The sequence below is a fragment of the Polypterus senegalus genome, chromosome 8 (genome assembly GCF_016835505.1).
Source record: "Polypterus senegalus isolate Bchr_013 chromosome 8, ASM1683550v1, whole genome shotgun sequence".
Lineage (NCBI taxonomy): Eukaryota > Metazoa > Chordata > Cladistia > Polypteriformes > Polypteridae > Polypterus > Polypterus senegalus.
This window is the reverse complement of record NC_053161.1, coordinates 184,428,404-184,455,903: the sequence shown is the minus strand read 5'-3', so window position 1 is coordinate 184,455,903 and position 27,500 is coordinate 184,428,404. Positions and strand designations below refer to the sequence as shown.

Here is a 27,500-nt window from a genome sequence, read left to right as displayed (position 1 = left end):
CCGTTCATCTAATGAATACACCGAGTATGGCTTTACCAAAACAATCATTGATCGCGAATAAAGTATCCATTATTCATGAAGCTTCAATAGGTGATCTGTCTTTCTGCGTTAACCTCATGTGTTTTCATACGTCTCAAACTAAGGGGATGCGAGGTTAAAATGAATCGAGAAGCGCGCGTACATACTTAGTGCATCCCCTTTCGGGAATCGAACCTCGGCCGTGGGCGCTACAGGCGAAGGCTCTACTATTGCGCCACGGCGTGTGGTTTGTCTATTTGAGCGTAGCAGTGTAATTCGGTTTTTGTTCAGCACTCTTTGGAACTGTTGCTTTTTGTCTGCGCACTGCGTCAGTTCACGTGAGCCGCTGCATATGGTTTTATATGTCACTCGCTCGCTTCTAATTGTTTCGCTGCCTTCCTAATTATATAATGCATGTTTTCTTCAGTGCGTTTTGTAGCTCTTCCTGGTTTTCTACGTAATGCGTGATTACGTGAGAGGCGTGATGATGTCGCACGAAACTCCGCCCCTCGAGCTCAATTCCATTACAGTAAATGGCCAAATTTTAGCCTTCTACCCACACGGGAAGTTGGAGAATTAGTGATGAGTCAGTCAGTCAGTGAGTGAGTGAGGGCTTTGCCTTTTATTAGTATAGATAACCTCAAAAAGATGATGTTGTAGAATGTCTCTAAGTAATTCCTGCAGCTTAATCCAAAAGACCCGTACTAAAATATCAGGTCTGTGCTCCGGTCTTTGGGTATCCGACAGTGCATGTAGAATTTCTTGTCAAGCAGGATTACATGTGAAAGTGATACATAAATCAGGCTTTCCGAATTTACATACTATGGGTATGATATTCTGATAGTTTTTTTTGCATGTATCTTGGACTTCCTGGAAATGTGGATGGTAATATGATTATTTTGCCTACACGTATGTTGTTATTTTCAGCCTTTGCTTGCAGTGCGTCTGATAGTCCTTTGTATTGTTCCACACGCAGATCTTGTTGATGTAATCTGAGATAGTTGAGAAGCGCCCTCTGTTTTAACATACGTATCTACAACTTACTGTTGGAATAGTTTGCAGCTGAAGTGCAATATACTAAATGTATTCCTCGTTGATAATCTGTACGTGTAAAATTGGCATTGAGCAAGCTTGATTCGGTTGGCGGTTCTTTTATCGGGAACATGTTGTAAATCTTTGTGCCAGCCAATGTCTCCATAAGGGAATAAAAGTGGGTAAACCATAGGATCACAATTCATATTGAGCGTGGAAGTCTGTTTACAGGAGTTGCCTCTGGGATAGATACAAATATCCCTTTCAGCAGGGGGTTCACCATCTTCTCCGACGAAAATCGCTGTGACATGTCAGGGCATTGTATCGTCGTAAATCCTGCCCAGGGTTTTTCTTCAAAACCATTTGTACAGATGCTGTTGGGTTGGACTGAGCGATTTCTTGCATGCGTTTGTATAATTTAGTGAAGGGGTTGATTGTTCTGAACATGGAATCTAACTGGAGAAGTACATTTTCGCTGCATGCAGAGTTTGTTTAATTTTGAAAGCGTACTTCAGTAGCTTGCGCTGCGTCAAAAACATACTGTACAACTGTCCATATCCTGGAGAGGTAGAAGTGTTAGCGTATAGTGGAGAGATTTGGTGATAAATTTGCCCGTGTATTTTAAAACAGTATGGTCCGTGGCCAGGAGGTTCAAATATTTGTGCACCCATGGAAGCAAACGCTAGAGAATTCTTGAATTCTTGAATGTATTCTTAAATGTGTTCACGATAATTTTTACCTTCTGATGTTTGCTGTGTAAGAAGCTGTTGTAAAGACACAGGTGGCTCCCGCAAAAGGTTGTAAAGCTACTTTACCGTCGTGGCAGCACCTCGAGTACTTGTTGGATGTATTATGCTCAGCAGGCCAGTATAGTGCATGACAGTGTTTGCACTGCTGGTCTGGAATCTCAATGTTGCACTCTTGTACAGGAAGACTGGAATGAGGTAAAGAAATACCTGTGGTAACGGAAAGAGGATTGTGCGTATGTCTGCTGAGACTGTGTTGATTTGGAAATGTTGCTTTGCAGATGTTGCATTGGAAGACTTGTGAATGAGTTTTGTTGTGTTTAGTCAGACAATCCTGTGTAGCGAACTTCTTAATGCATTTCTGGCACACATACAGTATAGTTGTTGGGAAGAATGCCTTTTCTTGTGTTTAGCAAGTGAGGTTCGCGTTTGAAAAGTTTTGTTGCAGAAATCGCACTGGAAGAATGTGTTACTGGAGTGGGGGTCAGATAATTTTTCAGCGGAGTGAATTTTTGTGTGTTTGTGAAGATAGCTCTGCGTTGTGAAACGTTTTGTGCAAGTGTGACACTGAAACAATTTGTCGTTGCAGTGAATTTTCTTGTGTTTGGCAAGGCCTTTGTTTTGAAAGATTTACTACAAATGTCGCAGAGGAAGGTTGTACCAGTAGACATAAATGTAGTGTTTTGTGGAAGAGAAGAATGACTGAGAGCTGATGTGTTAATGTTATCAGACATTATATGCTGCTGTGGAGACAAGATCAGAATCGGTAGGAAGGCTTCATAGTGGCCATTCTCCAGCTGTCCCGAGTACAGAAGGTAAATGAAGAGAGCATTTCCAGAATTGTAAATGCAAGGTGGGATGTTGGGGTCATGTTTGAAGTACCTGACAATGGTAGCATGGAGAATCTCTGAAAGAGCTTGAATTTCAGAATCACTACCATAAACTCCAGATGTTGCCATGTATTGATAGTACTCCTGACTTGTTGTGATAACTTGATTTGCATTGGAAAGAACAACAGGAAGAAAGTCTCCAAATCTGTCCCAATGTGATGCAACGAAATCTACCGCCCTACGCCGTAGTGAGAGTACATTGCCTTTGTCAACCGTTTGTGTCAAAAAAATAACTCACTGATAGGAACAGGCAGTTGCCGGCTCGCAGAATACACTAGAGATGACGTTGTACAAAAACCTGTCGACAGAGAAGATACTGTCGTTCATTTTATAACAAAGGCTTAGGGAACAACCGTTGCAGTATAACAAAAATAGCAAGGTGTATGGGAGGCCGCAGGCAGCGTGGTGAAGGGTTTGGAAGAGAACAAATAGGAATCGAGAAATACCATGTGGCGTGGGTGTATGCGGGACCAGTTTTAAAGATGAGACGCACGCAGCGAAATGCCGTGTGGGTGGGACCGGTTTTGAAGTGGAAGCAGGACGAACCAGAAGAGACATATATATAAGAGATGGTCCACTTTGATCATATCCTTTGGTTGGTTCCTCATAGATTTCCAGCATGTTAGTAAAAAGCAACCTCCCTCATCTGAATCCATGCTGACTGTTAAGTAAAATTCCTGTTCTTGCCAAGTGTCAATCTTTTCCTTAATTCCTTTCATTTATTTTCCAGTGATGCAAGTTAAGCTTACTGACCTGTTGATACTTCAATTCTCCAAATCACCCTTTCTTTATAACAGAATTACGTTTTGAAGTTCATAAAAATGTGAAGATAAATACCATCTGGTCTTGGAGATTTGTTTGATTTCAACCAATTCAATTTTAGCAGCACTTCTCTCTCTACTATTTCCAAATTCCTCAGTACCTCCTTAGTAGTCCCTGTTACAATTGAACGGTTATCCACTTTTTCAGACATGAAATCTTCAGAAAATGGAAAATTTAAAGCATTTTATATTTCACTATCTGTGTATTGTAATTCCTCTTTATTGTTCATTCGGCACTTCACTTCCTCCTTGATTGTTCTTTTACTCCTAAAATACTGAAAGAATGTCTTTGGCTGCAATATTTCTCTTTAACTGTCTTTTACAGATCTCATAACGATCCTTATGGTTGCTCTCAAATGCACTACTCTTAACTTTGGGGTTATTCATCTTAAATGACTTATTCAGATGTTCTTTTTTTCTTTTGCAGCTTCTTTTTTATGTCCTTAATTAACCACTCCAGAGATTTTATTAATTACTTTGAATCCATTGTGCATCGTATGTAAAATGTTGAACTTCTTTCTGCTAACAAATCACAGTTACTCTTGCCTGTTTATTGCTATGACATGGACTTGTCAGCTACTACAAAAGCTTTCTCCACCCTCTGCCCCACAAACCCAAAGACTGAAGTAAGACTGGAGTAACATCTGCTGTTGTGTGAATCACAAAACAAAACAAAAAAAAAAACACCCTTAAAAATAAAAAAAAAAGTTAAAAACTATTAAACTGCTTCACTGCTCCTTAATAGCTACCAAAAAAAAACTTTTTTTTTTGGAGCAAAAGTCATATTTAATGCAAACTCGCATACAAGGAGGACTAGCACAGAACACACAGCCTTTTTCACTTTATGATTTATGATGTCAACATGTCAGTCTAAGTTGTTTCTCCAATCCACTACTTCAATGTGTAATCCAAAGGTTTGACGTTTCATCCAAATACTTCTTTAAGGATGTCACAAGAACCTTAGATGAACTGAAGAGATGTGTAAAGCTGGCAAATGTGATAAAAGAATTCTGGAAGACCTGGGTGTCCATCAATGCATAGAAAGCCATACTGTCTACTAAAATGGAGGAAACTCACTACTGGAAAGGGCAACCACAAAGATCACAGCATGAAAGCAGAGGTGAATAGGAACCCAGACAAACAGAGCAAAGGGCCTGCAGAAATCTACAGGACTTGAGAAAGTCTCTGTCCATGTGGAGAATGTTGTTTACAGAAGGACAACACCAAGGAAATCAATGCAATCTAGCAAACCCATCACTGCACATCTTAAAACTTGTAAAAGATCATCATGATGTTCCAGAACAGACAATGATCTGTGAATGAATGAGACAAAAGTTGAAGTCTTTAGTCAAAACATGCAACACCATGTTTGGAGGTAATACAAAAGCACACATCGATACTAAATCATCAAGGTGAAGGGAGCATCATGGTATGGCCTGCATGTTTCTTCATGGCCTGGAACACATGACATGATCAACGGGTATTGAATTGAAAATATTATAAAGAAATCTGACAGAAAAATATCAGGATAGTAGAAGCTGAACAAAAGTTGAGTGATGACACAGGACAATGATCCCAAACACAGGAAGAAATCAAAAACAGAAAGTGTTAAAATACGGTAACTGGTGTTCTGGAATGGCCAATAAGAGACATGAGATGCTGTGGCCTGACCTAAGAGAACTGATCAGAAAAGGGCTCTGAGGGATGAAGGAACTGAAAAGGCTTGGAATGAAAGAATGTGTTAAAATTCATTGCTAATCAGTAGCTACAAAAAGTTTTGTTTAGGTCATTACTGTTAAAGAAGGGTCAACCAGTCTCTAAAGATAGGAGGGTCAGGGAGTGGACTGTGAATGTTTAAACGATGTGTTCAGGACTGACAAGAAGCCATCCAATTGTTTGTGAGTTATTACAGTAGTTTAGGACAACTGAGGCAGTCTGTAATCGGAGCTTAGTTGAAGATCGGACTACATTGTTAAGAGGAATTAATATGGATATGCAGGAAATTCCAGAGGGATCAATACCTTTGTCTTGCTCTTGGACATTTGTATAGCACACTTTATTGAGGATAGGCTGAGGATTTTTGCATAAAGTAACTATAATGGAAGAATAGCAAATTGCTAAACTTCACATAACAATAGATGAAATCTCACACTAAATTTAAACTTACAATAAAATAAAAGTATTTGCACTACATTTCTAAGTTTCTCATAAATATCACAAGGCCCAACCTTTCAAGCTCATAAACCCCTAAATCTTACACATTTTTATTTTACACTTACTTTTTCCAGACATCTTTAAAGGTGGTTGCTTATTTTTCTCAGCTATAACAGATGTAGTTTGCTCAGCCCTCTGTGGTTCAGACTCTAATGATTCAGACTTCACATTGATAGAAGGCTCTGGAGATGAACAGTGTCTGCTCTGAGAAGAGTCTAACTTGGTCACCACTCCATCTTGACACCCATCATGACGGTTGTCTTCTTTTACACTGTCCAGATTTGTACGGTTATGTGTCTCAATCCTGACAGACTTCTCTTCAGGTTCTACTTTAAGGCTCACTGACTGCAATTCACTGTCCTCCTCCTTGATGCTCAGATGTTCCTGTTTAAGGTAGATGGACCCCCACTCACAGTCCTCCTCCTTAATATTTACAGTTTTCTCCATGATATTTGCGTCAAAATCACAGGGGTCCTGTTTCAGCAAACAGCAGCTTTTTCTTTTTCTCTGTGAAAAGAACATTAATCAACTAGATTTAAACTTCATCACTTATGTCTAAAGACACTTAAATATTGAGAAAGAAGAAAATAAAACATTAGCAGCTTACATTTCTTTATGAGAAAATGCTGACCTCTGATACCAACAGAAGACCCTGTGAAGAATGTAAGCTCTTTATAACTAATGTAATGAACTGTAAGAATGTTTAAATTGGTTTTAAGTGTGCATAATTAGAAGGTTGTCTTCCTTAGGAATGCAAATGGTTGTTTGTTCTATGTTTTAGGATACTCCAGTATGTCATAAATTAAGATGTAACCTTAAGCTATGTATAACCTCAAAATGAGCTGCTAAGGTTTTTTTTTTCTTTTTCAGGATATAAAAGAGAGAACGTGTTTACTTTAGGTATTCTGCCTAAACCCAAATCAGCTGGCATAGTTGGGAAGAGGCAGTCTCACAATCTCTCTAACTCACCAAGAATTAAGAGTAAAGAAATTATTTTTACTTAAACTGGGTTTAAGTTCTTCCGTTGTTTTTCGACTTCAGCTCTCACAGATTTGGCGCCCAACTGGGGCAGAGATGGCCAAGCGACTCCTTGATCGCGATCGTCCAGAGGACCGTTGAAATGACCGATTCCAGCCGGATCGGTAGGACCAGATCCGCAAAAAGTTAGGACTGGCCTGCCTCTGCCGAGTCCCGCTTGAAGAGCCCTTGTCCTCCTCTGATTTTTTTCTGAAAGTCGAGTAAACTGGGAATTTCCAGATGGGAGGGAAATTCTTGGTGAGTACCTGGGGTTTTCTTAACTGGGAAAGATAGACTTAGCTGACTAAGGCGCTTCCGGACGGAAATAAAAGTGCCAGAATAGTTAGTGAGTGCGCCCCTTGGAATAGAAAGAAATATTAAAAGAAAGAAGGAGTAGGAAGAAAACTAGAAAAGGAGCACATTTGATCTATACTATAGTCTGGTCATATTCCTGCTCCAACGGGTTAATCTGCTGTGAACAACATGAGCGGTAGCCAACGGTTAGACGACTGAAGAAGGGGATCGACACTAAAGAGTTGAAGCCCTGACACAGTGGTCAACAAGACTGTTGGTTCGCTAAAGTCACGAAGCACAATATAGTGATCAGGGAAACGGAAGGAACCGGAGGCAGGAAACCACAGGGACTGACACTTTATACCTTACAGTATTGGTGCTATCCAGTAATGGGAAAAATAAATAGTAAATCGGTTATGATCCCTTTAGGAAATCAAAAGTCTCTATTGGAAGGATTATTTTCGGAAAGCTTACTAACCCCCTAGTAAGGGTCCGAAGGGAGGATCACCTAGAAAATTAGTGGAAAAGAAAACAGGGTTAGACTTTAAGAAAGTGTGTAAAAAAGGGAATAAACAAAGCAGTGGTTGATGGCCAGTTGAGGGAACTGGGGATATTTTAGAAATCCACGAAATTAGAAAAATCCTCTGTAGAAACACGCAAAGCTGCTGGAAAAGGGGTCCCTATAGGATGGATATGTTTAAAAGATGGGAACTAGTAATTAAAGATCGAGCAATTGAGGCATTGCGGAAGTGCAATTATACGCTTTTTGCTGAAATTAAGACCCAAAAAGAAAAAGAAGAGACGTTGCTAGCATTACAAAAGAATAAGACAGAGCCAGAGCCAGATCCAGACAATAGGCGAAAGAAATTGGTTAAAAAGGATCCCCTTTACCCAATCATTCACACCCCACCTCCTTATCAACCCCTACCATCTCCTCCTCCTGCTCCAAATGCCCCACCGGCTCCTCTAGTAGCTGATGATTTACCAGGACCAGATTCACAGCTTCACTATGACTCATCTTCTCATTCAGACCCGAATGACTAAAACCGAGGCACCCGGCTTGGAGGTAGTACTAAATCCCAGCCACATACTTCATTCCAATCCCCGATTTCTAGCCATACAAGAAGCCGAACATTACAATCATACCGAAGCCCCAGATTGGGATGCAGCTTTATTTCCCTAAAGCCGCAGAATCCCGGAGCCGAGTTTTCTTGTCCTTTAATACAAGTCCCCAACCCCAGGCACAACCCCAATCAACCCGCAGGAGCTAATAATCCCACCACTGTTATGATACATCGAAATTGGGACATCCAAGAATTAAAAGATGTGGCGTCAGAACTGCCAGATCGCAAGGGAGTCGGCGGCTTAAAATTTGTTGAATCACTTCAGCAGCTGGACGACATGTATAAACCAAATGCTGCGGAGTGGACGCAGGTGCTGCGCCGAAAGCTAGGCACCACATGGGCAACAGTAAATCATGGGACCAGAGGGGATAGTAATGCTTGGAGATGGGATGAATCCTTGAATTGCGATAATCAGAAGCCCCAATTTTTAGATCAACAGGAATCATTAAAGACCGCGATTGCAGGAAAATACAAAAAGGGAACAGACTGGTCACTTACACTCACCTAAAGGATTATTAGGAACACCTGTTCAATTTCTCATTAATGCAATTATCTAATCAACAAATCACATGGCAGTTGCTTCAATGCATTGGGGGTGTGGTCCTGGTCAAGACAATCTCCTGAACTCCAAACTGAATGTCAGAATGGGAAAGAAAGGTGATTTAAGCAATTTTGAGCGTGGCATGGTTGGTAGTGCCAGACAGGCCGGTTTGAGTATTTCACAATCTGCTCAGTTACTGGGATTTTCACGCACAACCATTTCTAGGGTTTACAAAGAATGGTGTGAAAAGGGAAAAACATCCAGTATGTCCTGTTGGCGAAAATGCCTTGTTGATGTTAGAGGTCAGAGGAGAATGGGCCGACTGATTCAAGTTGATAGAAGAGCAACTTTGACTGAAATAACCACTCGTTACAACCGAGGTATGCAGCAAAGCATTTGTGAAGCCACAACACGCACAACCTTGAGGCAGATGGGCTACAACAGCAGAAGACCCCATCGGGTACCAATTATCTCCACTACAAATAGGAAAAAGAGGCTACAATTTGCACAAGCTCACCAAAATTGGACAGTTGAAGACTGGAAAAATGTTGCCTGGTCTGATGAGTCTCGATTTCTTTTGAGACATTCAAATGGCAGAGTCAAAATTTGGCATAAACAGAATGAGAACATGGATCCATCATGCCTTGTTACTACAAATGCCATGGGCTACCTGAGCATTGTTTCTGACCATGTCCATCCCTTCATGACCACCATGTACCCATCCTCTGATGGCTACTTCCAGCAGGATAATGCACCATGTCACAAAGCTTGAATCATTTCAAATTGGTTTCTTGAACATGACAATGAGTTCACTGTACTAAAATGGCCCCCACAGTCACCAGATCTAAACCCAATAGAGCATCTTTGGGATGTGGTGGAACGGGAGCTTCGTGCCCTTGATGTGCATCCCACAAATCTCCATCAACTGCAAGATGCTATCCTATCAATATGGGCCAACATTTCTAAAGAATGCTTTCAGCACCTTGTTGAATCAATGCCACATAGAATTAAGGCAGTTCTGAAGGCGAAAGGGGGTCAAACACCGTATTAGCATGGTGTTCCTAATGATCCTTTAGGTGAGTGTATATCAGCTGCCAAGCAGCGGATGGATGAGATGGTCGATGAATGGGCTCATAGAATTCAAGACCTGATGGCTAATCATTCTGGTTTGTGAGAGAACGAAGATTGAAACCGTGCTGCCGTTTCCCCTTTCATCTAGGGATTAAGAAGCGACATACAGAATAAAGTCCGAACGTCTTGAATAGACTGGGAAAGTGCTACTTTTGAGGAAGTGAAACGCCATGCTGAGCATACGGAGAGACAATCTAAACAAAAAGAATCTGATACGCAGATTTAACTGATAGCGGCACAGCTTCAATATTACACCGGGGGGGAACGGGTAGGGGCAGAGGATTTCAAGGTCGTGGCAACTCCTTCAGATGGAGAGGAAGTGGAAGGGGACGAAGGCTCCAGCCCTCCATGTCCACTGACCAGTCCACCCAGATGCCTAAATCATCAGAACAGTCTCATACACTTTACACCTGCTACAACTGCGGTGAAGCTGGCCATTTCAGACGTAACTGCCCAAACAAGTGTCCACCTCCACCACTTCCACTCCTGGTACCCAGTGACATTCCCTGGTACTATGAATTAGAAGTGACCTCCGGCCATTTTTTCCAGTTTCCCTTGCTCAACCGTCATGCTGATGCAGACCCTTTACTGACTTTGATAGTAAATGGCAAGGAAACTGTTTTTCTTGTGGACACTGGAGCTACCCGTTCAACTTTATCGCTGTTGGAGGTCCCTGCCTTGAAAGACACTGTGAAGGTCCCCACTGCCTCAGGACAACCTCATACTTTATCAGTATCCAAGCCTCTTCAAGTTCAACTTCCCACCGATAGTTCAATTTTGACACATTGATTCCTGTTAAATCATCTGTGTCCAGTTAACTTATTAGGAAGAGATCTCATGACTAAACTGTCTGTTTCAATCTCCTTATCTGAACAAGGATTCTATTGCTCCATTCCTAAGCTCCTGTGCCAAACTCTCCGACCCTCTTGCCCTTCTTTTGCTGCCTGGACCCTAAACATTTCCCCACAAATCCTCCTCCTTAGAGCCCACCAGTTTTTCCCTTCCTGTAATTTTCCCCACCTCCAAGTCCCTGACACTCTTCACTGCACTGCCCAATATTTCCCCAATGAAGCTGACATTACTTGGATAGAATCTTTGCTCTCCTCAACTACTTGCCCAGAGAGACTTTACATCCCTTATATTTTCATCTCATCCACTAAAGCTGCTGCTTCAGTTCACCTTACACACTTACAAAACCCGTGTGGTTACTCTTTTATTTTCCCGACGCGGCTTTATAAATACACTGAAACTAACCGCATATTGTTTATTAGTGTAATGCATCCGATTGTAATTAACCTGTAACAATATAATGGTCCAGGGAATAGCCATAGTATTCCAAATACCATAACTGCTTTAGCGTTGTTACTCTTGCTGCACCTTCTTCTTCTTCTTTCAGCTACTCCCGTTAGGAGTTGCCACAGCAGATCATCTTTTTCCATATTACTCTCACTGCACCACTCGGAGTATTTATATCACTGTATCTGAGTGTGAATCACAGCAGCAGCTGATTGGAAAGAGAATTATCGGTATACAGCTTCAAGAACACGCTGTCTCAGCCACGGCAAAACGTTTCAAAGCCTTTCCTGTATGGACCTCGCTGTTCACAAACAGTTTCATCCCAAGAACTTTAAACGTACTCAATCAATTGCTTCTTGTAGAACTGTTTGTACTTATAAGTACAATTACCCCACTGTAAACTTGCACTACAGTTATATTACATAACCTGCGCCACTTTATAAATCGCGTATTTACATATGATGATGATATCATTTTTAAGATGAAATGCAGCAAAATATGTTTATTATATTATACAGATAAAACTTTAACTTCATTTAAATAATCTATATTCTTCACTGGGACTGACGTGAGGAATAGAATAATTAAACATGTATTAAGAAGACATTTCAATGTTCCTTAAACGTTTCGAAGAATCAGCGCTCTAAGCTTACAGATGGCTTAACATCTTTTACAGAGCTGATTGTGTGGCGATCGGTTGCTTGGAGAAAGAAAAGCAAGGACTGCAGGGGTGGCCACACCAATATATATTAAATATAAAACAGAAAGAGAAAATAACGACACAGGTAAAAATGCAGCGGCAAATTTCAACAAAAGTTAAACGCTTGTGTCATGAGCACAAGGTGGCTATGCAGTGTCTGCAACGGACGTGGCCATCCACCGTGCATAAGATACCATATTGACATTGGTGGGCGAAGGGGTGTGGTATACCGGGTCCACAGCTCACTGAGCAAAGGCCATTCATTTTTAACTAAATAATCCCCGCTTTCGAGGCGACTTAGCGAGGGAGTGTTAGGCCATGGCGAGCCGCGGGGCGCTCGGGGGTGTGGGTGTTTCTCACCGAGTGCACAGGTGAGGAACTGCCCACATCCGTGATTGCTCCCGTGGCTAATGCTGCAGCTGTCATGGCCCCTTGTCATTTAAAAGAAGCACGAGTCGGTCAGGAAGGGGGTCGAACGAAAGGAGAGAGGACGGAGGTTATCGGGAGCAGGAGAGGAAGCAGGTCGGTGAGAGAGAGAGCCGCGAACGAGCGCTCACGGGCAGCTGCGAGGGCCTGGGGTGTTGGGCCTACACCCAGGCATTTGAGTAGGATATCGCTCCCGCTGAGCGACTAGGTAGCGGGAGTGACTTGTGGAAAGCGACGAGCTGCAGAGGGCCGCGGAAAGGCAGCGGAAGTCGGGAGGCTTGGTGGTGAAATCCCCAACGTGAGCGACTTGGCCGTTGTGGGAATCAAGTCTCCGAGGCTGGGATGAGTGCCATACCGGAGCCAGGGATCGGGAGGTCTCCAGTCTCGAGCAAGTGAGTTGAAAAGGGCAGCCGCAGCGTGAGTGGCTCCCCTGTTGCGAAGCCTGGACAGGAAGAAGCAGGGAAGTCACATGTTAAAAGAAGCACAGAGCTTGTTGTTTTAAGACTGCTTCCTGAGGAATGTTTTAACCTCGTTTTAAAAAGGATTGTTTTTTTTTGTGTTTTTTTTTTTTAACCTCCACGTTCCTTTTAATGGAATATTTATTTATTGAAGAACTTTGGAACAGCACTGCACTTTATGGACACTTTTGTTTTTGATTGTTTTAATAAAAGCACTGTTGCACTTTCAACCATCCCCTTGCTTAGATGTTATTGCCTCCACTGACTGGCTCACTCGGTAGCATTATCGACGGTGTTGAGTTCAAGGGTTCCCAAACGGCAGATGGGAGTGTGCAGCCAGAACCCGCATCGTCACATTTTGGTGGCAGTGGTGGGATATCCCCAGCGGTAGGATGAGCTAGCAGTGGAGGCCAGAAGAGGAGACGGAACAGCAAGTGGGATTGGCACCTGACTTTTGGAGGACCCACGTACCCAAGCCGGAGGAGGATGTTTTAAGGACTGAGATTTTTAAGGACATTTATTTATTGCTGTGTTTTATGTCTTTTAAAGTTCTTCTTTTAATGTCCTGTTTTAATGAAGGGGGGCTTGGGTTTGTTTTAGTGCTTTTATTATTAGTGTAGTGTAGAGTGGCCGAGCTGTGGACCTGAGCTCCAGTTGCATTGGGTTGGCAGTGGTGTGGAGCCTTCCCATGCAACTGGAGTTTTATGGGGGGTGGTATGTGGTATAGCGGGTCCACAGCTCACTGAGCAAAGGCCATTCATTTTTAAATAAATAATCCCCGCTTTCGCGGTGACTTAGCGAGGGGGCGTTAGGCCATGGCGAGCCGTGGGGCGCTCGGGGGTGTGGGCGTTTCCCACCGAGTGCACAGGTGAGGAACTGCCCATATCCGTGATTGCTCCCGTGGCTAATGCTGCAGCGGTCATGGCCCCTCGTCTTTTAAAAGAAGCACGAGTCGGTCAGGAAGGGGGTCGAACGAAAGGAGAGAGGACGGAGGTTATCGGGAGCAGGAGAGGAAGCAGGTTGGTGAGAGAGAGAGCCGCGAACGAGCGCTCACGGGCAGCTGCGAGGGCCTGGGGTGTTGGGCCTACACCCAGGCATTTGAGTTGGATGTCGCTCCCGCTGAGCGACTAGGTAGCGGGAGTGACTTGTGGAAAGCGACGAGCTGCAGAGGGCTGCGAAAAGGCACCGGAAGTCGGGAGGCTTGGTGGTGAAATCCCCAACGTGAGCGACCTGGCCGTTGTGGGAATCAAGTCTCCGAGGCTGGGATGAGTGCCATACCGGAGCCAGGGATCGGGAGGTCTCCAGTCTCGAGTAAGTGAGTTGAAAAGGGCAGCCACAGAGTGAGAGTGGCTCCCCTGTTGCGAAGCCTGGACAGGGAGAAGCAGGGGAGTCACATGTTAAAAGAAGCACCGAGCTTGTTGTTGTTTTAAGACTGCTTCCTGAGGAATGTTTTAACCTCGTTTTAAAAAGGATTGTTTTTTTTGAGTGTTTTTTTTTTTTTTTAACCTCCACGTTTCTTTTAATGGACTATTTATTTATTGAAGAACTTTGGAACAGCACTGCACTTTATGGACACTTTTGTTTTTGATTGTTTAAATAAAAGCACTGTTGCACTTTCAACCATCCCCTTGCTTAGATGTTATTGCCTCCACTGACTGGCTCACTCGGTAGCATTATCGACGGTGTTGGGTTCAAGGGTTCCCAAACGGCAGATGGGAGTGTGGAGCCAGAACCTGCATCGTCACAAGGGGCCACCGATTCTTTCTCTGCCCAGGGCCGCCACAAGCCTAGAGCCGCCCACGAGTACTGCTGCAATAAATAATTTCATCGAAGGTCGCGCACAATCACTGCGCCACCGTGTTCCCATTTTTAATAACATGCTTTAACTCCTTTCATCATGAAAATAATATCACGTATACATCTCAGTATTTTAGTTATTCAGAGAGCTGTAATATCACGAATGTACAGTAATGGATTCTGTGTCCAGTCAGAGGAAGAGAGCCGGTTTAAGAAGCAAGTAGTGATTCACACACATAGAAGATCACATACAAAACAAAGCATTTAATGTGCTACTTTATGTGATTTGAGAAACTTGTTAATTAAACCAGATTCATTAAGATGAAGTTTATGATGTTCTACTTTAATGACAAAATAAACTACGTGATTAAAGTGGAAATTTCGAGATTGAAGTTGATATTTCGTGCTCCCCCCCCCTCCACTGTGTGCCTTTTTTTCTCTGTACCCTAATAAGCTTTCATATGACACTCAGACAGCAGGCTACAACTCGTCTTTTCATGGCGACTTTGATATGTGACTTCTTTTATTTCTGATACTGTGCACTTTGTTAACGTGAGCTTTCAAGTTTCTCCAACACACTATGTCACTCGATCAACTTCCTTTTGTTGATTATACCACGGTTTAATTAAACAAATAGTATATTTTTCCTTTGCCTCCACTTAGTATTCGCTGAAATTGTTATATTTTCCCCCGTGCTTTTCCCATTGTCTTTTCACAGAAGGCTGAGCTTAAGGGCGATTTATATTGATTTGCATATTCAAAGTAATTCTGGGAGGAGTTAGGGGGGACATAAAGCTGGCGTGCGAGTGTTACTTTTCACGCTGATCGGGATTTATGTAGCAGAAGAACGTGGAAGTTGGAGTACGCACAGATTCCTGCATCTGGATTTTTCTGTGCGTAAGCACATTTCGGCTTTTGTGCTTACGCCATGTTATAGTGCGAGTTCTACGCATGGCGTTATACATGAGGCCCCTGGTTACTAAGGTGTCAATCCAAATTGACCTGCCAGTCGTTCGTTCCCTCTGTCTTTAGTCTCCTTCTCTGTATTCCTTGCAAAGAGACTCTTTACCTTGGCTATCTACAATTCCTGACATTCTGTGGTCTCAGGGAAAAAATGATTTTGTCAGGATCGCAAATTGTGAACCCTTAGTGGTTTTCCCAAAATCATCATGCCGTCCTCGTCGTGCACAATATCCTCTTTCTCCCGAGGCTGAACTTGGAATTGCTGCTGTACACAAAGACCTAGTTGAACGGGGAGCCATTATTCCCATTAAGTATTCTCCTGTCAACTCTCCTATTCTGCCAGTAAAGAAAGCAGATGGATCTTGGTGCTTTGTCCAAGATTTAGACAAATCAATTCTGCTATCTTTCCTAGAGCACAGATCATACCTAATCCTTCCACTATTCTGTCTACAGTCCCTCCATCTGCATGTTATTTCTCCGTTATTGACCTTGCAAATGCTTTCTTTTCTATTCCTGTACACCCTGAATCGCAATTCTGGTTTGCTTTTATTTTTCAAAATCGCCATTAGACCTGGACCATTATGCCACAAGGTTATACAGAAGCTCCTTGTGTATACCGAGAGTTGCTTGCTCAAAACCTGGAAGGCTTCTGGCCTAACAGGGGAAGTGTATTAATACAGTACATCGACGACTTATTGCTCTGTAGCGAAGTAGAGGAAGCATGCATGCAAGATACGGAATTATTATTAAGATATCTTGCGGAAAATGGCCACAAAGTCTCTAAAGCAAAGCTGCAGCTAATTAAAACCACTGTCAAGTACTTGGGGCATGACATCACTCGTGGTACTAGAGCTCTGTCAAAAGACTGAATAACCACCATTCAAAATCTTCCAAGACCTGTCACAAAGCAATAGGTTATGTCTATATTAGGCATTCTTGGTTATTGTCGACAATGGATCCTAAATTTTTCCGAAAGAGCACAGCCCTTACAAAATCTAGCTAACACTGTTGACCTTCCGCTTACAGGCCACATACAGTGGAATAAGCAGGCTGAGAAGGCTCTATGTGATTTAAAAAGTGCATTACTTTCTGCGCCTGCTTTAGGACTCTCCGACTAGTCTCGTCCATTCACTCTCTTCGTTTACGAAAAGGGGGGATATATAAATGCAGTATTAACACAGCTCCATGGAGAAAAACAGTGGCCAGTAGCTTATTTAAAAAAAAAAAAGTGGATCCAGTGGCTACAGGACTTCTGACCTGTCGTAGAGCAGTTGCAGCAACAACGGAGGCTGTGCTGGCAAGCACGGATATTGTACTCGTGAGTCCCCGGAGTGAAAATGCCTCACGCTGTTCACTCCATCTTAGTCCAGGCCAAAACCTCACACCTCACTACTGCAAGGGCAATACACTATCAAAATGTACTCTGTACCCTGTCAAATGTCACTATTGAAAGATGCTCAACTCTGAATCCGGCTACCCTACTTCCCACTGAGGGAGAGGGGGAACCACACAACTGCCATGATGAAATAACAAAGGTCTTGAAACCCAGGCCGGACATCCAGGAAACTCCACTAGAAGCAGGAGAAGTACTTTATGTGGACGGTTGTTCCTTGCGATTGGACGATGGGATACTCTCCACCAGTTATGCAGTGGTCAAAGGAGACCACTTACTTGAAGCAAATCGAATCTCTTCAAATTTAAGTGCACAAGCAGCTGAGTTAACAGCTCTGACCCGAGCTTGCCAGTTGTCCAAAGGGAAGGGCATAACTATTTACACAGATTCCAGATACGCCTTTGGAGTCTGCCATGATCATGGGGCATTATGGAAATTAAGGGGATTCAAAACCAGTACTGGTAAGCCCATACAATACCAGAAATTAGTGGAATCCCTTCTCGAAGCTATAACAGAACCATCAAAACTGGCAATAGTTAAATGCCAAGCCCATACTGGGAAACAAAACTCAGTCAGCCAAGGAAATGACCTGGCTGACCATTTTGCTAAACAGGCCACCTGTAATAACACACCAGTCTCTTTATTTCAACAGAAGGAGAACAAAGACCCTGATAATCAAATTATTTCTTTACAGAGCGCCGCCACTGACCAAGAAAGGATAAAGTGGTCCCGAGAAGGATCCCTCTCTGCTGGGGTCTGGACCCATAAACAAACTAACAAACCTTTCCTCCCAAAGGCTTCATTTCCAGGAATGGCAAAAATCACACACGGCCTGGATCATGCAGGAAAAGACACTATGACTCAGGATGTCGAGCGGCATTGGGAAACCACAGGGTTCTCTACATTTGCTGAACAATTCTGCCGACGATGCGCACTATGCCAAAGGTTTAATATAGGTAAATGTACTCAGATAAGACCCGCCGTCACTCCTAACCCAATGGGTCCCTTTGAACACCTCCAAATGGATTTCATTGAGTTAACACTGTCTAAAGGCTACCGTTATTACTTGGTAATTGTTGATGTGTTCTCCCGATGGGTGGAAGCTTTCCCTTCTAAACATGCAGATGCCAAAACTGTGGCTAAAGCTCTGATTAAAAAAAATTATTCCAAGATGGGGAATACCACAGAAACTGCAGAGCAATAATGGTACCCATTTTGTGAATTCTGTAATAAATGAGCTGACTACTTGGCTCCAGATAAATGTACATCATTACTGCAAATACCATCCCCAAAGTGGAGGTATTGTAGAGAGGTGCAATGGTACCATAAAATCAAATTTAGGCAAAAATCTGTGAGCAGACAAACTTAACCTGACCAGATGCTCTACCCCTGGCCTTGATGGGGTTGAGAGGAAGAACACATCGGCAGTTGGGACTGTCACCATTTGAAATTTTAACTGGATGCCCCATGCCATACTGTGGACAATGATGTTCTCTCTAGTCTTGCTGGTCTCTGAGCATCCCTGAAGGAAGTCCATGAACAAGTTAACAAGGCTTGGTGGACCAGTCCCCCACCAACGAAGTTCCAGATCCCCCTTGGAACCTGGATACTGGTCAGACACACCCGAAGGAAACATTGGCATTAACCTCGCTGGAGGGGGCCATTCCATGTGCTATTATTTACACCTCACGCCATTAAAGTCGAAGGACTTCCTGCCTGGATCCACGTCTCACATTGCAAACAATGGCATTCTTAGTTCTGTTATCAATAACTTTTTCTGTCCCCTTGAACACAAACAACGAACTTATGGGGACCTTCCCACACTAACTTTCCAAGTAGGGAAGACCACCTCACTCAATATAAAGCACGTGATCAAGTGGCCGCTGGATTTGAATCAATTATATTCTGGTGGTCAACAATAAAAAAATGTAGATTGGATTAATTATCTTTATTACAATCAACAACGATTTCTAAATTTTACTCGCGAATCCATCGAGGGCATTCATGAACAACTAGACAAAACTTCTCTCATGACCTGGCAAAACCGGATAGCACTTGATAAGCTTTCAGCTGAGAAAGGCGGTGTATGTGCCATGTTTGGGGACAATTGCTGTATCTTCATCCCTAATAACACTGCTCCTGATGGCTCAGTAACTCATGCACTTGCTGGTCTTACTGCCCTTTCTGTAGAACTTGCAGAAAATTCTGGTGTCTCAAATCCCCTTGATGAACTATTTGAACGGTGGTTTGGAATTTTGGCAGGATGGTGTAAAACTATTTTCACCACTGTCCTCATTTCCCTTGCAATCATGGTTGTTTGTGGTTGCTGCCTCATCCCATATAATCGCGGCCTCCTTCAGAGGCTTATTGACACCTCTCTCACAAAAGCCTATTTTCTTCATGCTCACGATTCCCAAAACCCCCCCGATTATAACCCTTTGCTTCCGGAACTTTCAACCTCTTCTGAATATGATGATATTGCTCCCAATGATTGGGTCTGATCATTCTCATGTGCACATTTTAAGTGCAAAGGGGGGAACTGAGAAAGAAGAAAATAAAACATTATTAGCTTACATTTCTTTATGAGAAAATGCTGACCTCTGATACTAACAGATGACCCTGTGAAGAATGTAAGCTCTTTATAACTAATGTAATGAACTGTAAGAATGTTTAAATTGGTTCTAAATGTGTATAATTAGAAGGTTGTATTCCTTAGGAATGTAAATGGCTGTTTGTTTATTGTTTTAGGATACTCCAGTATGTCATAAATTAAGATGTAACCTTAAACTATGCATAACCTCGAAATGAACTGCTAAGGTTTTTTTCTTTTCTACGATATAAAAGAATGTTTTTATTTTAGTTTTTCTGCCTAAACCCAAATCAGTTGGCTGAGTTGGGAAGAGGCAGTCTCACAATCTCTCTAATTCACCAAGAATTAAGAATAAAGAAATTAGTTTTACTTAAATTGGGTTTAAGTTCTTCCGTTGTTTTCCGACTTCAGCACTCACAATATCATTTTAGAACAGGCTCTATGTTATGGTTTATGTAAAGTTAAGCAGTTCATAGTATGCTAAGAGTAACTCAATGCTGTTCATTTCAGAATATCAGAATGTTGGGAGTGGAGTGAAGGTCCAACAGACTAAAACAAGAAGACCATCTTACACAGTTGTAGGTCAGCAGTATTCACTACTTGAATTAAACATACAGTGCTGCTGGGGTCCCTGAATTGTCTTATTAGTTTATGTTGATGAAGGTTTGTACAGGTAGGGGCAAAGGATTGTGTTAAGACACAGAAAAGTAAGGAGGGAGGAGATGAAAAAGAAACTTACCTTTGCTGAAATGCGCAGCTGTAACAGGAGAAGACAAGCAAGTGAAATAAGGGGTTTGCTAGCTTAGGCTGACAGGTGTAACCGAGGGTGCGTAACTTCTATTTTTGTCAGTAGGTTTGACAAGCCTTTTCAATTCATTAAAAGCCACCAGTCCCCTCTTTACCCACTGAATCAATCATAACTTTTGATTGTGCTATCAGATTTAATAAAACCACCTTGTTGTCGCTACAAGTTTTAAAGTGTATTGTTCTGTTAAACTGTGACCATCCCTTCTCCATTAGTAAATAGCTGATTGACCTGACTTAAGCTCCTTAACTGCACCACCATAACAGGGATGGATGTGTGTCATTGTTTTGATTTGGGAAAATGGTTTAAGGGGTTCTTTAGAATAAGTGGGCAAAAATCAGAGAGAAGAGGTCCGATACTTCAATAAAATTTACTTATTCAATCATAACATATAAATACATAGGAATAGGTTATAGAAATAAATATATATGCTTAAAGAGACAAAAACTTATACTTACAATAACATACATACATCAAAAGACCCAGAGCCATCATCCTAGACCAGTAGACTGAGGGATGTCAGTCTCGTCAGAGGATCAACCCCGTGTGCCTTTTATCAGATACTGGGCGGTTGCGCCTTTCCCACAGTTGGCGTCCAAAGAAACTGAGGGCGGAACCTTCCCTTATATACTAATTAGGTGTCCTTGCAAAAAAGCAGCCCACGTGGAAGCAGTGTATGCAGAAGTGATCAGTTTCTCACACACCCTTTCCCACAAAACACAGCATTTGGCCTTGACTGAAGCAGTGCCTTGTACTAGAAGACACAGTACTATGCTTACATGTGAAAAAAGCCTCTCGAAGTGAAAAACAACTCCTTACGTAGAACATTCCCGGCTGTTTTTCCCAAAACATTAGTAATGCAGCTGGGTTTGCACTGGAGCGATCAACGCCCATCTGCTCTCCTGATTCCCTTTCCTCTCTTTATCTTACCTTTGCTTTTTTCAGAGAAAAATCCTTCCATTACAGTCGTGTTAAAAGGAAAAACTGTTTTAACTTCATAAGAAAGGGCAGAGCGGGCTCTTTTCAATTAGGAGGCCATGTTCCTTCAATGTGGAAGGTGACATAATACACCTCTTCTTCTATCACATTCTGATGACCAGTGTGATTTTCTACATTGCGGTGTGCTGAGCTGTGTACATCACGTCAAGAGAGGCCGACTAAATGAACAGGCTAATTAAAAAGGCAAGATCAGTTATGGGACACACCCTGGACGCCCTGGAGTCTGTAGCTGAGGAGAGAATTAAAACCAAACTGAGTGCCATTATGAACAATTCTGTACAATAAAATGGAGTTCTTTCAACTCATTCTGCATAAGTGTGTCACGAAACACTACAGGGCTCATTTATACCAACAGTAATATGCTAATGTCTCACGCCTACTGTGACAGCCAATTAAGAACTTTTTTTCTTTTTATTTTTCTTGCTTCATAGTCATTCTGGTGTGTGTTCAGACCAAAGTGTGTGTGTATGTTTATTTACTTCTTTATCTACCTTTTTATTTTTTAAAGAATTTCTGTAACTTCTACTTTGTGACAAATAAAGTTCCACTAAGTCAATTCTATCTATTGCTGGACACTGGATTTGCTTAATCTGTTTGTTTAAATTGATGCAAATGTTTTTAATTTTATTGGGTACAACTTCAGAAGAGTGATTTTGATACAACACGTATGTCACTTGAGCCAGTTAGGGAGGGAAGTCTTGGTGGTCGGCTTAATAATTAGGGAGTTTGGTCACAGGGGGACACAAAGGTGACATCGTCGAGTGGAGGGGAGACTTGTGCTGGTATTTCTTAACAGGGCAGCATTTAGTGTTTGAGATGATTATTGTGCTGTGAGAAAGACACACACCGTGTGGACTGACTGAGGGGGCAGGAGAGTTAAACATTTGAGCTGGTGGTGGTTTTTAAATTGATTTTATGATCTTGGGTTTACTTTGTTTTGGGGGTTAGATCTTACTGATTGAGATCTAATGCTGGAGCTGTGATTATCTCAGTGAACACTGAAGAGGTAAATCTTAGCCCTGCTGAATAATTAATCCACAAATCAATTATCAAATAGTGATATGCTTTTTTGATGTTATGTTTAACAGTGGCTGTTGATGGCCTTTGTTTCCTCAAATTGTGATTATTTATTGAATTAATGTATTTACTAGCTTTCTGCTGGTCAGTTGAAGGTGGCATTTGGAGTTGTAAATCAATCTGCACTACTTTCTCCATAATCTTTGTCAAATGAGCTTGGAATGCAGGAATACACAGTAAGTAATGAAAATGTAGAGTAGGAGGTGGCGACGGTGAGACAGAACGATGTGAAGTAGAAAATGGACTTGAATACGTGAAGTGAACTGGAGACACACACACTGATGATTGTAGAAAAGACGGGGCGGCCACAGGGGGATTCACTCGAGTAAAGTTCGGCACTGGGCTGGAGGTCACGATGCTCGCCCCTCACTTAAATCGTGTGCAGTAACTCAGAGTTGAGCGAATGAGTACTTACAAATCCATAAAACGGTATCTCCAAACCCCAAGCACTTATCTTTGTTTTTCTCTCCATGTTCAAATTCTTAATTTGAAACCTTTTCAGCAAAACATCGCATTCTCAAATAACCTTACGGTTTTTATATAACTTAATATGAATCTACGAATCAATTTACACTTATTGTTATACTTTAATAATTATTGTAATGTTAATTTACCCATTCCTACAGATTTAAAATGTTGAACTTTATGCAATTTACATGCAATAAACCCTAATAATACATGCTCTACAGTCTCTAGCTGATTACGTGCACTCCGGACTGGTGCTGCCTTGTCTTGAATTGTATATAACTTAACCTTATATGCCCAATCCCTATGCGTGTTAATATCATTTCTTCTCTTCTTGTTCTGCCCCCTTTTCCTATGAATCTCACTCTGCTTTCTACTCTGTGCATATGCCTTCCCATAATGTCAGTGTCCCACATGATTTGCCACATCTCTTTGATTTTCAGTCGTGTCATGAATGTTAACATTTTATATTATTGTATTAGAATTTAGTTGCATTTATTGCCAAATCATCAACAATTGTGTGTTCTTTGACTCCTTCATATGCTGGGACCCATAAAAGCTAGCATAAAAACTCAAATTTCCTAACTGATATAATATTTGAAGTACTGTGGCAGACCAGTTTGAATTTGCTCTGCTACACCGCAAATTTCTAAGATGTCCACCCGGAGCACATCAGAGAGGCTGAGAGACATGGAGCAGATCAGTCACCGGCACGTAGACACATACACAGGACACTCCAAGGTGAGCGCTGTTAGTATTCATTGATCCAAACTCTGTAGTTGAAATATTGTACTGTGTACGTAAAGTGTAATGTGGCTAAAAGTATATGCTGCACAACTAAATACAGCTGTCATTCAACATGAAACAGCGCCTGGACATCACTTTACATGCCTTGTGGGGAAAGAGAACCTGGTGAGTTTTATGGAGGTTGACATTTAAAGGTCCACTTGAGTGCTAAAGCTAAAGAGCAGTGCAGATTAACACATCTGCACCTGCTTTAAAAGCAATTGACTTTAGCAATAACATCCCTCCCTCGTGAACACATCTTTGAGGTCCGTCAACATGCAATCATTAGCCATAGCAACAATTGAAATTGTCAGTCAAAAGTTTTGATTTGTTACTCATGTGAAACAAGAGGCATTTACTTTTGATAAATCTTTACAAATCAATGAGAAGAGGCAAAGGGGTGGGGAGGTATTTATGAGAAGAGAGCATTATGGTGACAGAGGAGTTGTGACCCGTAATACTAAAGCTCTTCTTTGCAGTATTAAGCATTCAACCAGTCAGCATTTATAAGAGGTATAAATTAGAGTTGTGTTTCTTGACCCTAAGTATTATTCAGACACAGTCATTTAAAATGTATTGATGACCTACAAACATTCATTTCGCCTGACATTTCCATCATGCACAGTTCAAATGAAGCTCAATGAATAAGGATTTGAAATGTTAAGCAGACAAGCACAATGGAAATTAGCACTCGTGGTTTAGAGAGAGAGAGAGAGAGAGACAGACAGACAGACAGACACTTACTTTATTAATCCCAAAGGGAAATTTACATCAAGTTTGAAGCACTGAGCAGACATGTGCAGTTCAAAGGACGCTTTATGAAGCCGCAACCCATTCAAAGCCATATAGTGCTGTACAGCACTTTGTTACAAGTCTACCAAATATCTGATAATTAACTCTCTACTGATATTTTCTAATTTGTATTTATATTACACACTTCGGTTGAGTTCACTGACAGACTGAAATGACAATTCAGGTAGTTGCTGGCAATTGATATTTGTTATTGGTTTGCAGTAATTTAGTTTGTCCGATACTTTAGAAAAAGATATATTATTTTATTTTAAATTATATATTATACATATTACAAGTTTCACTCTAAAATGTATTAAATTTTATATCTGAGTAGTTGGAGACAATAATGACACTGGTGACATTATAAATGAGGGCTGGCCTCGGTACGACAGGCTGGTGTAAGAAATACGGGTGAAGTCCAAATGACAGTAGACACGATCAGATGTCTGGCCACAGGTGGTCCTGATATTAACTCCACAGTGGTAAAACTTTGCTTTTGTAAACTCTCCTTTCCAAATATCGAAGTAAGGATTAACTTCAAACGTAATCTGAATTCAGAAAGTACTTTAATTCATGTTGCTGTGGTTTGTAAACAAAATTAAATACATACACTAAGTCACAACGTTACAAATACACCTTTTAAATACTCTGCACATGTAAGTTTAACAAACATTTGAACCTCTTTATATCAAATTATCTATAATAGACTTGCTTTTCCGCAAGGACGCACAGCATTAATGGCTCAAGTGATAAGAGAAAACGACAAACTATTCTCACAACGTGCAGGAAGTAAACAAAGGAATGAATGATGTACGAAGCCTGAACTATCACCCGGAAATATATGAAAGAAAAGTTCTACAAGTGTTTCTAATATTCTGCCGAGGTCACAATTTAACCTGACAAAGGACTTTGTCAGTCATACTGACATACTTTATATTGTAGATAAACGTAACATAAACTACTGTCCAGTATGCTTAAATGTGTGTTTCATTTCTGATCGCTGTACAGCACTTCCCTTTAAGGACAAATCACAATCAATTGTTTCAGCCAAGCAGTGCCTTCCAACCAGGTGACATGACAACATGACAGTGTGAACCTTCATTGTTATAGATGAACGCTTCAATGAAGTATCATTTAAAGTTACTGTTTAGTATAACAGATGGCTTAATAATAAGCAAACCAATATAATCGAGGTGTCGAATTCGGAATAGAATTAGGAGTGTACTTCTGACACTCAACCGGTGTAAAGTGTGCCCTCCAAAGCCATCAGTATTTTTTATTATGTTATTAGATTACATCAATACAATAGTTTTTCTATAATAAAGTTAACAAATATACAATAATGAAGGCTACATTACATACAAGAGTAGCAACAACTAAGTTATTACAGGAAAGCGAGATGCAGATAATTGCATTACACATTTTAATGAAGCAGATCAGAATCTTACATGTTTTAATTAATTATTTTAGTGTGTTTTCCATTTTTAAAAGCTATTTCTAGCATACTAATGTCCATACAGAAAGATGTAAAGGAGAGTCGGACATTCTGAACTTTTCACTTATGAATAGGAAATTTATGAAGCAAGGAAACCACAGTTACTACATTTTCTAACATTTAGTCTTCAAAATTGTATACAGAAGAACAACAAGAATTAAAGACTGAGATATTGGTTTGTCATTCAAGACAGTAACAGAAATAAATCTTTATAAAACATTTTGGAGTAGGAACAGAAGCAAAAGAAATGTGAGAGGGGATGTGTCTTCATTTGTAACTAATCTGCATTTTGATGATATATTAATGTCATACTTATGATTTAATTTGTTAGCTGTGTACTATTTACTCATAATTTTGAAATGGATGTCTTTATCCTTGTTTGGTAGAAAAAAATTCTATGTCAGAAAACAGGCAATTTCAAAATTTATGATGTCCAAAGCCATCAGAGAAGTGTGGTGGGCATCTGATCTGGCAAAGAGACAGGCTGGGCACATGCTGTTGTCATTTGTCATTAGCTTATCGTTTAAGCTGTTGGTTTAGGAGGAGTACACACACACACACACACACACACACACACACACACACACACACACACACACATTTAACTGAATATAATGGAGAAGGCTTGCTCCTTAGAAATAATGTTTCTTATTGCTGCAGTTAGAAGTATAATGCCCCTTCATTGTATTTTTGTTCTTGACCCTACAGGATTCCTGGTGGTAACCAGCCTTCCATGTGGCTGAACAGATGCCAGTGTACCCGTATTCTCATACACAACTGGATGCTCTTTTGTTCCGCTTTTAAGATTTCCAATTTGAGATGATGTGCAGTTCATGTTAGATTTGTTATTTCTACAGGTAAGATTATTGAGGTTTTCAGTTTCATAAGTAATTTGTGCACAATTCCTGCAAAGCCTCCCCATATTTATTACTTGATCTGTAATAATTTGCTGCCTTGAATACTGTACTGTATGCTTGCTCATTCTGTCCAGTAACTAACACGGCTTTTTAATTTTAGACAGGAAAACCTCACAGTGTGAATCCTCAGAAACACAGAGACTGAGGTGCATTAGTACCAGCAGTCACTATACATCGATGTTGTTCCGTTTTGCAAAATAAAATTTATTTTCTTAAGTTACTGTGCTTTGTTGTTGGATTTTGAAAGAACCCAAACATAATTTTCAAATAAAACAAAACAAAGGCAGGAGAGAAAAACACATTTGTTTTCATGTAAGTAATGACACCTGAGCACATCACATTATAAGTTCAGATATACAGAGATTGTAACACAATGTCTACTGTATGTGTAATGTAAAAGAAAAAAAAATGATGCTACATATGACAATTAAGTTCTTTCAAAATATCCAACAAAAAACCACAGTACTTATTATTCTTATTTGGACTTTAAGCAGAATTTTATCATTTGGGATGGTTAAACTTTGGTAATAATTGATCGGCAGGTGTACCAAGGAAGGAGGCAGATCAAGAATTAAGGGTACTCTTTATTAATGTTTGAACTCGAGTGAAAATCTACTGTGTTTAAGTTTTTAACAGTTACAGTGAAGTAGAAGAGTCTGGCCGTGTTATGGGGCAGCAGTTAAAGAAGAAGGAAGGAGAGATGTGTGCCCTAT

The 27,500-nt window shown here is 41.1% G+C and overlaps 1 protein-coding gene across 1 annotated transcript in view; it reads right to left on the bottom strand.

Moving 5' to 3' along the window:
• The window catches only part of LOC120534753 (zinc finger protein 721-like), an 88,513-nt gene that overhangs the window by 23,795 nt on the left and 37,218 nt on the right, over positions 1-27,500 (bottom strand). The window contains exon 2 of the mRNA XM_039762334.1: positions 5,787-6,228. Coding sequence (XP_039618268.1) covers positions 5,787-6,228 — 442 coding nt within the window. The remainder of the gene's footprint in view (positions 1-5,786; positions 6,229-27,500) is intronic.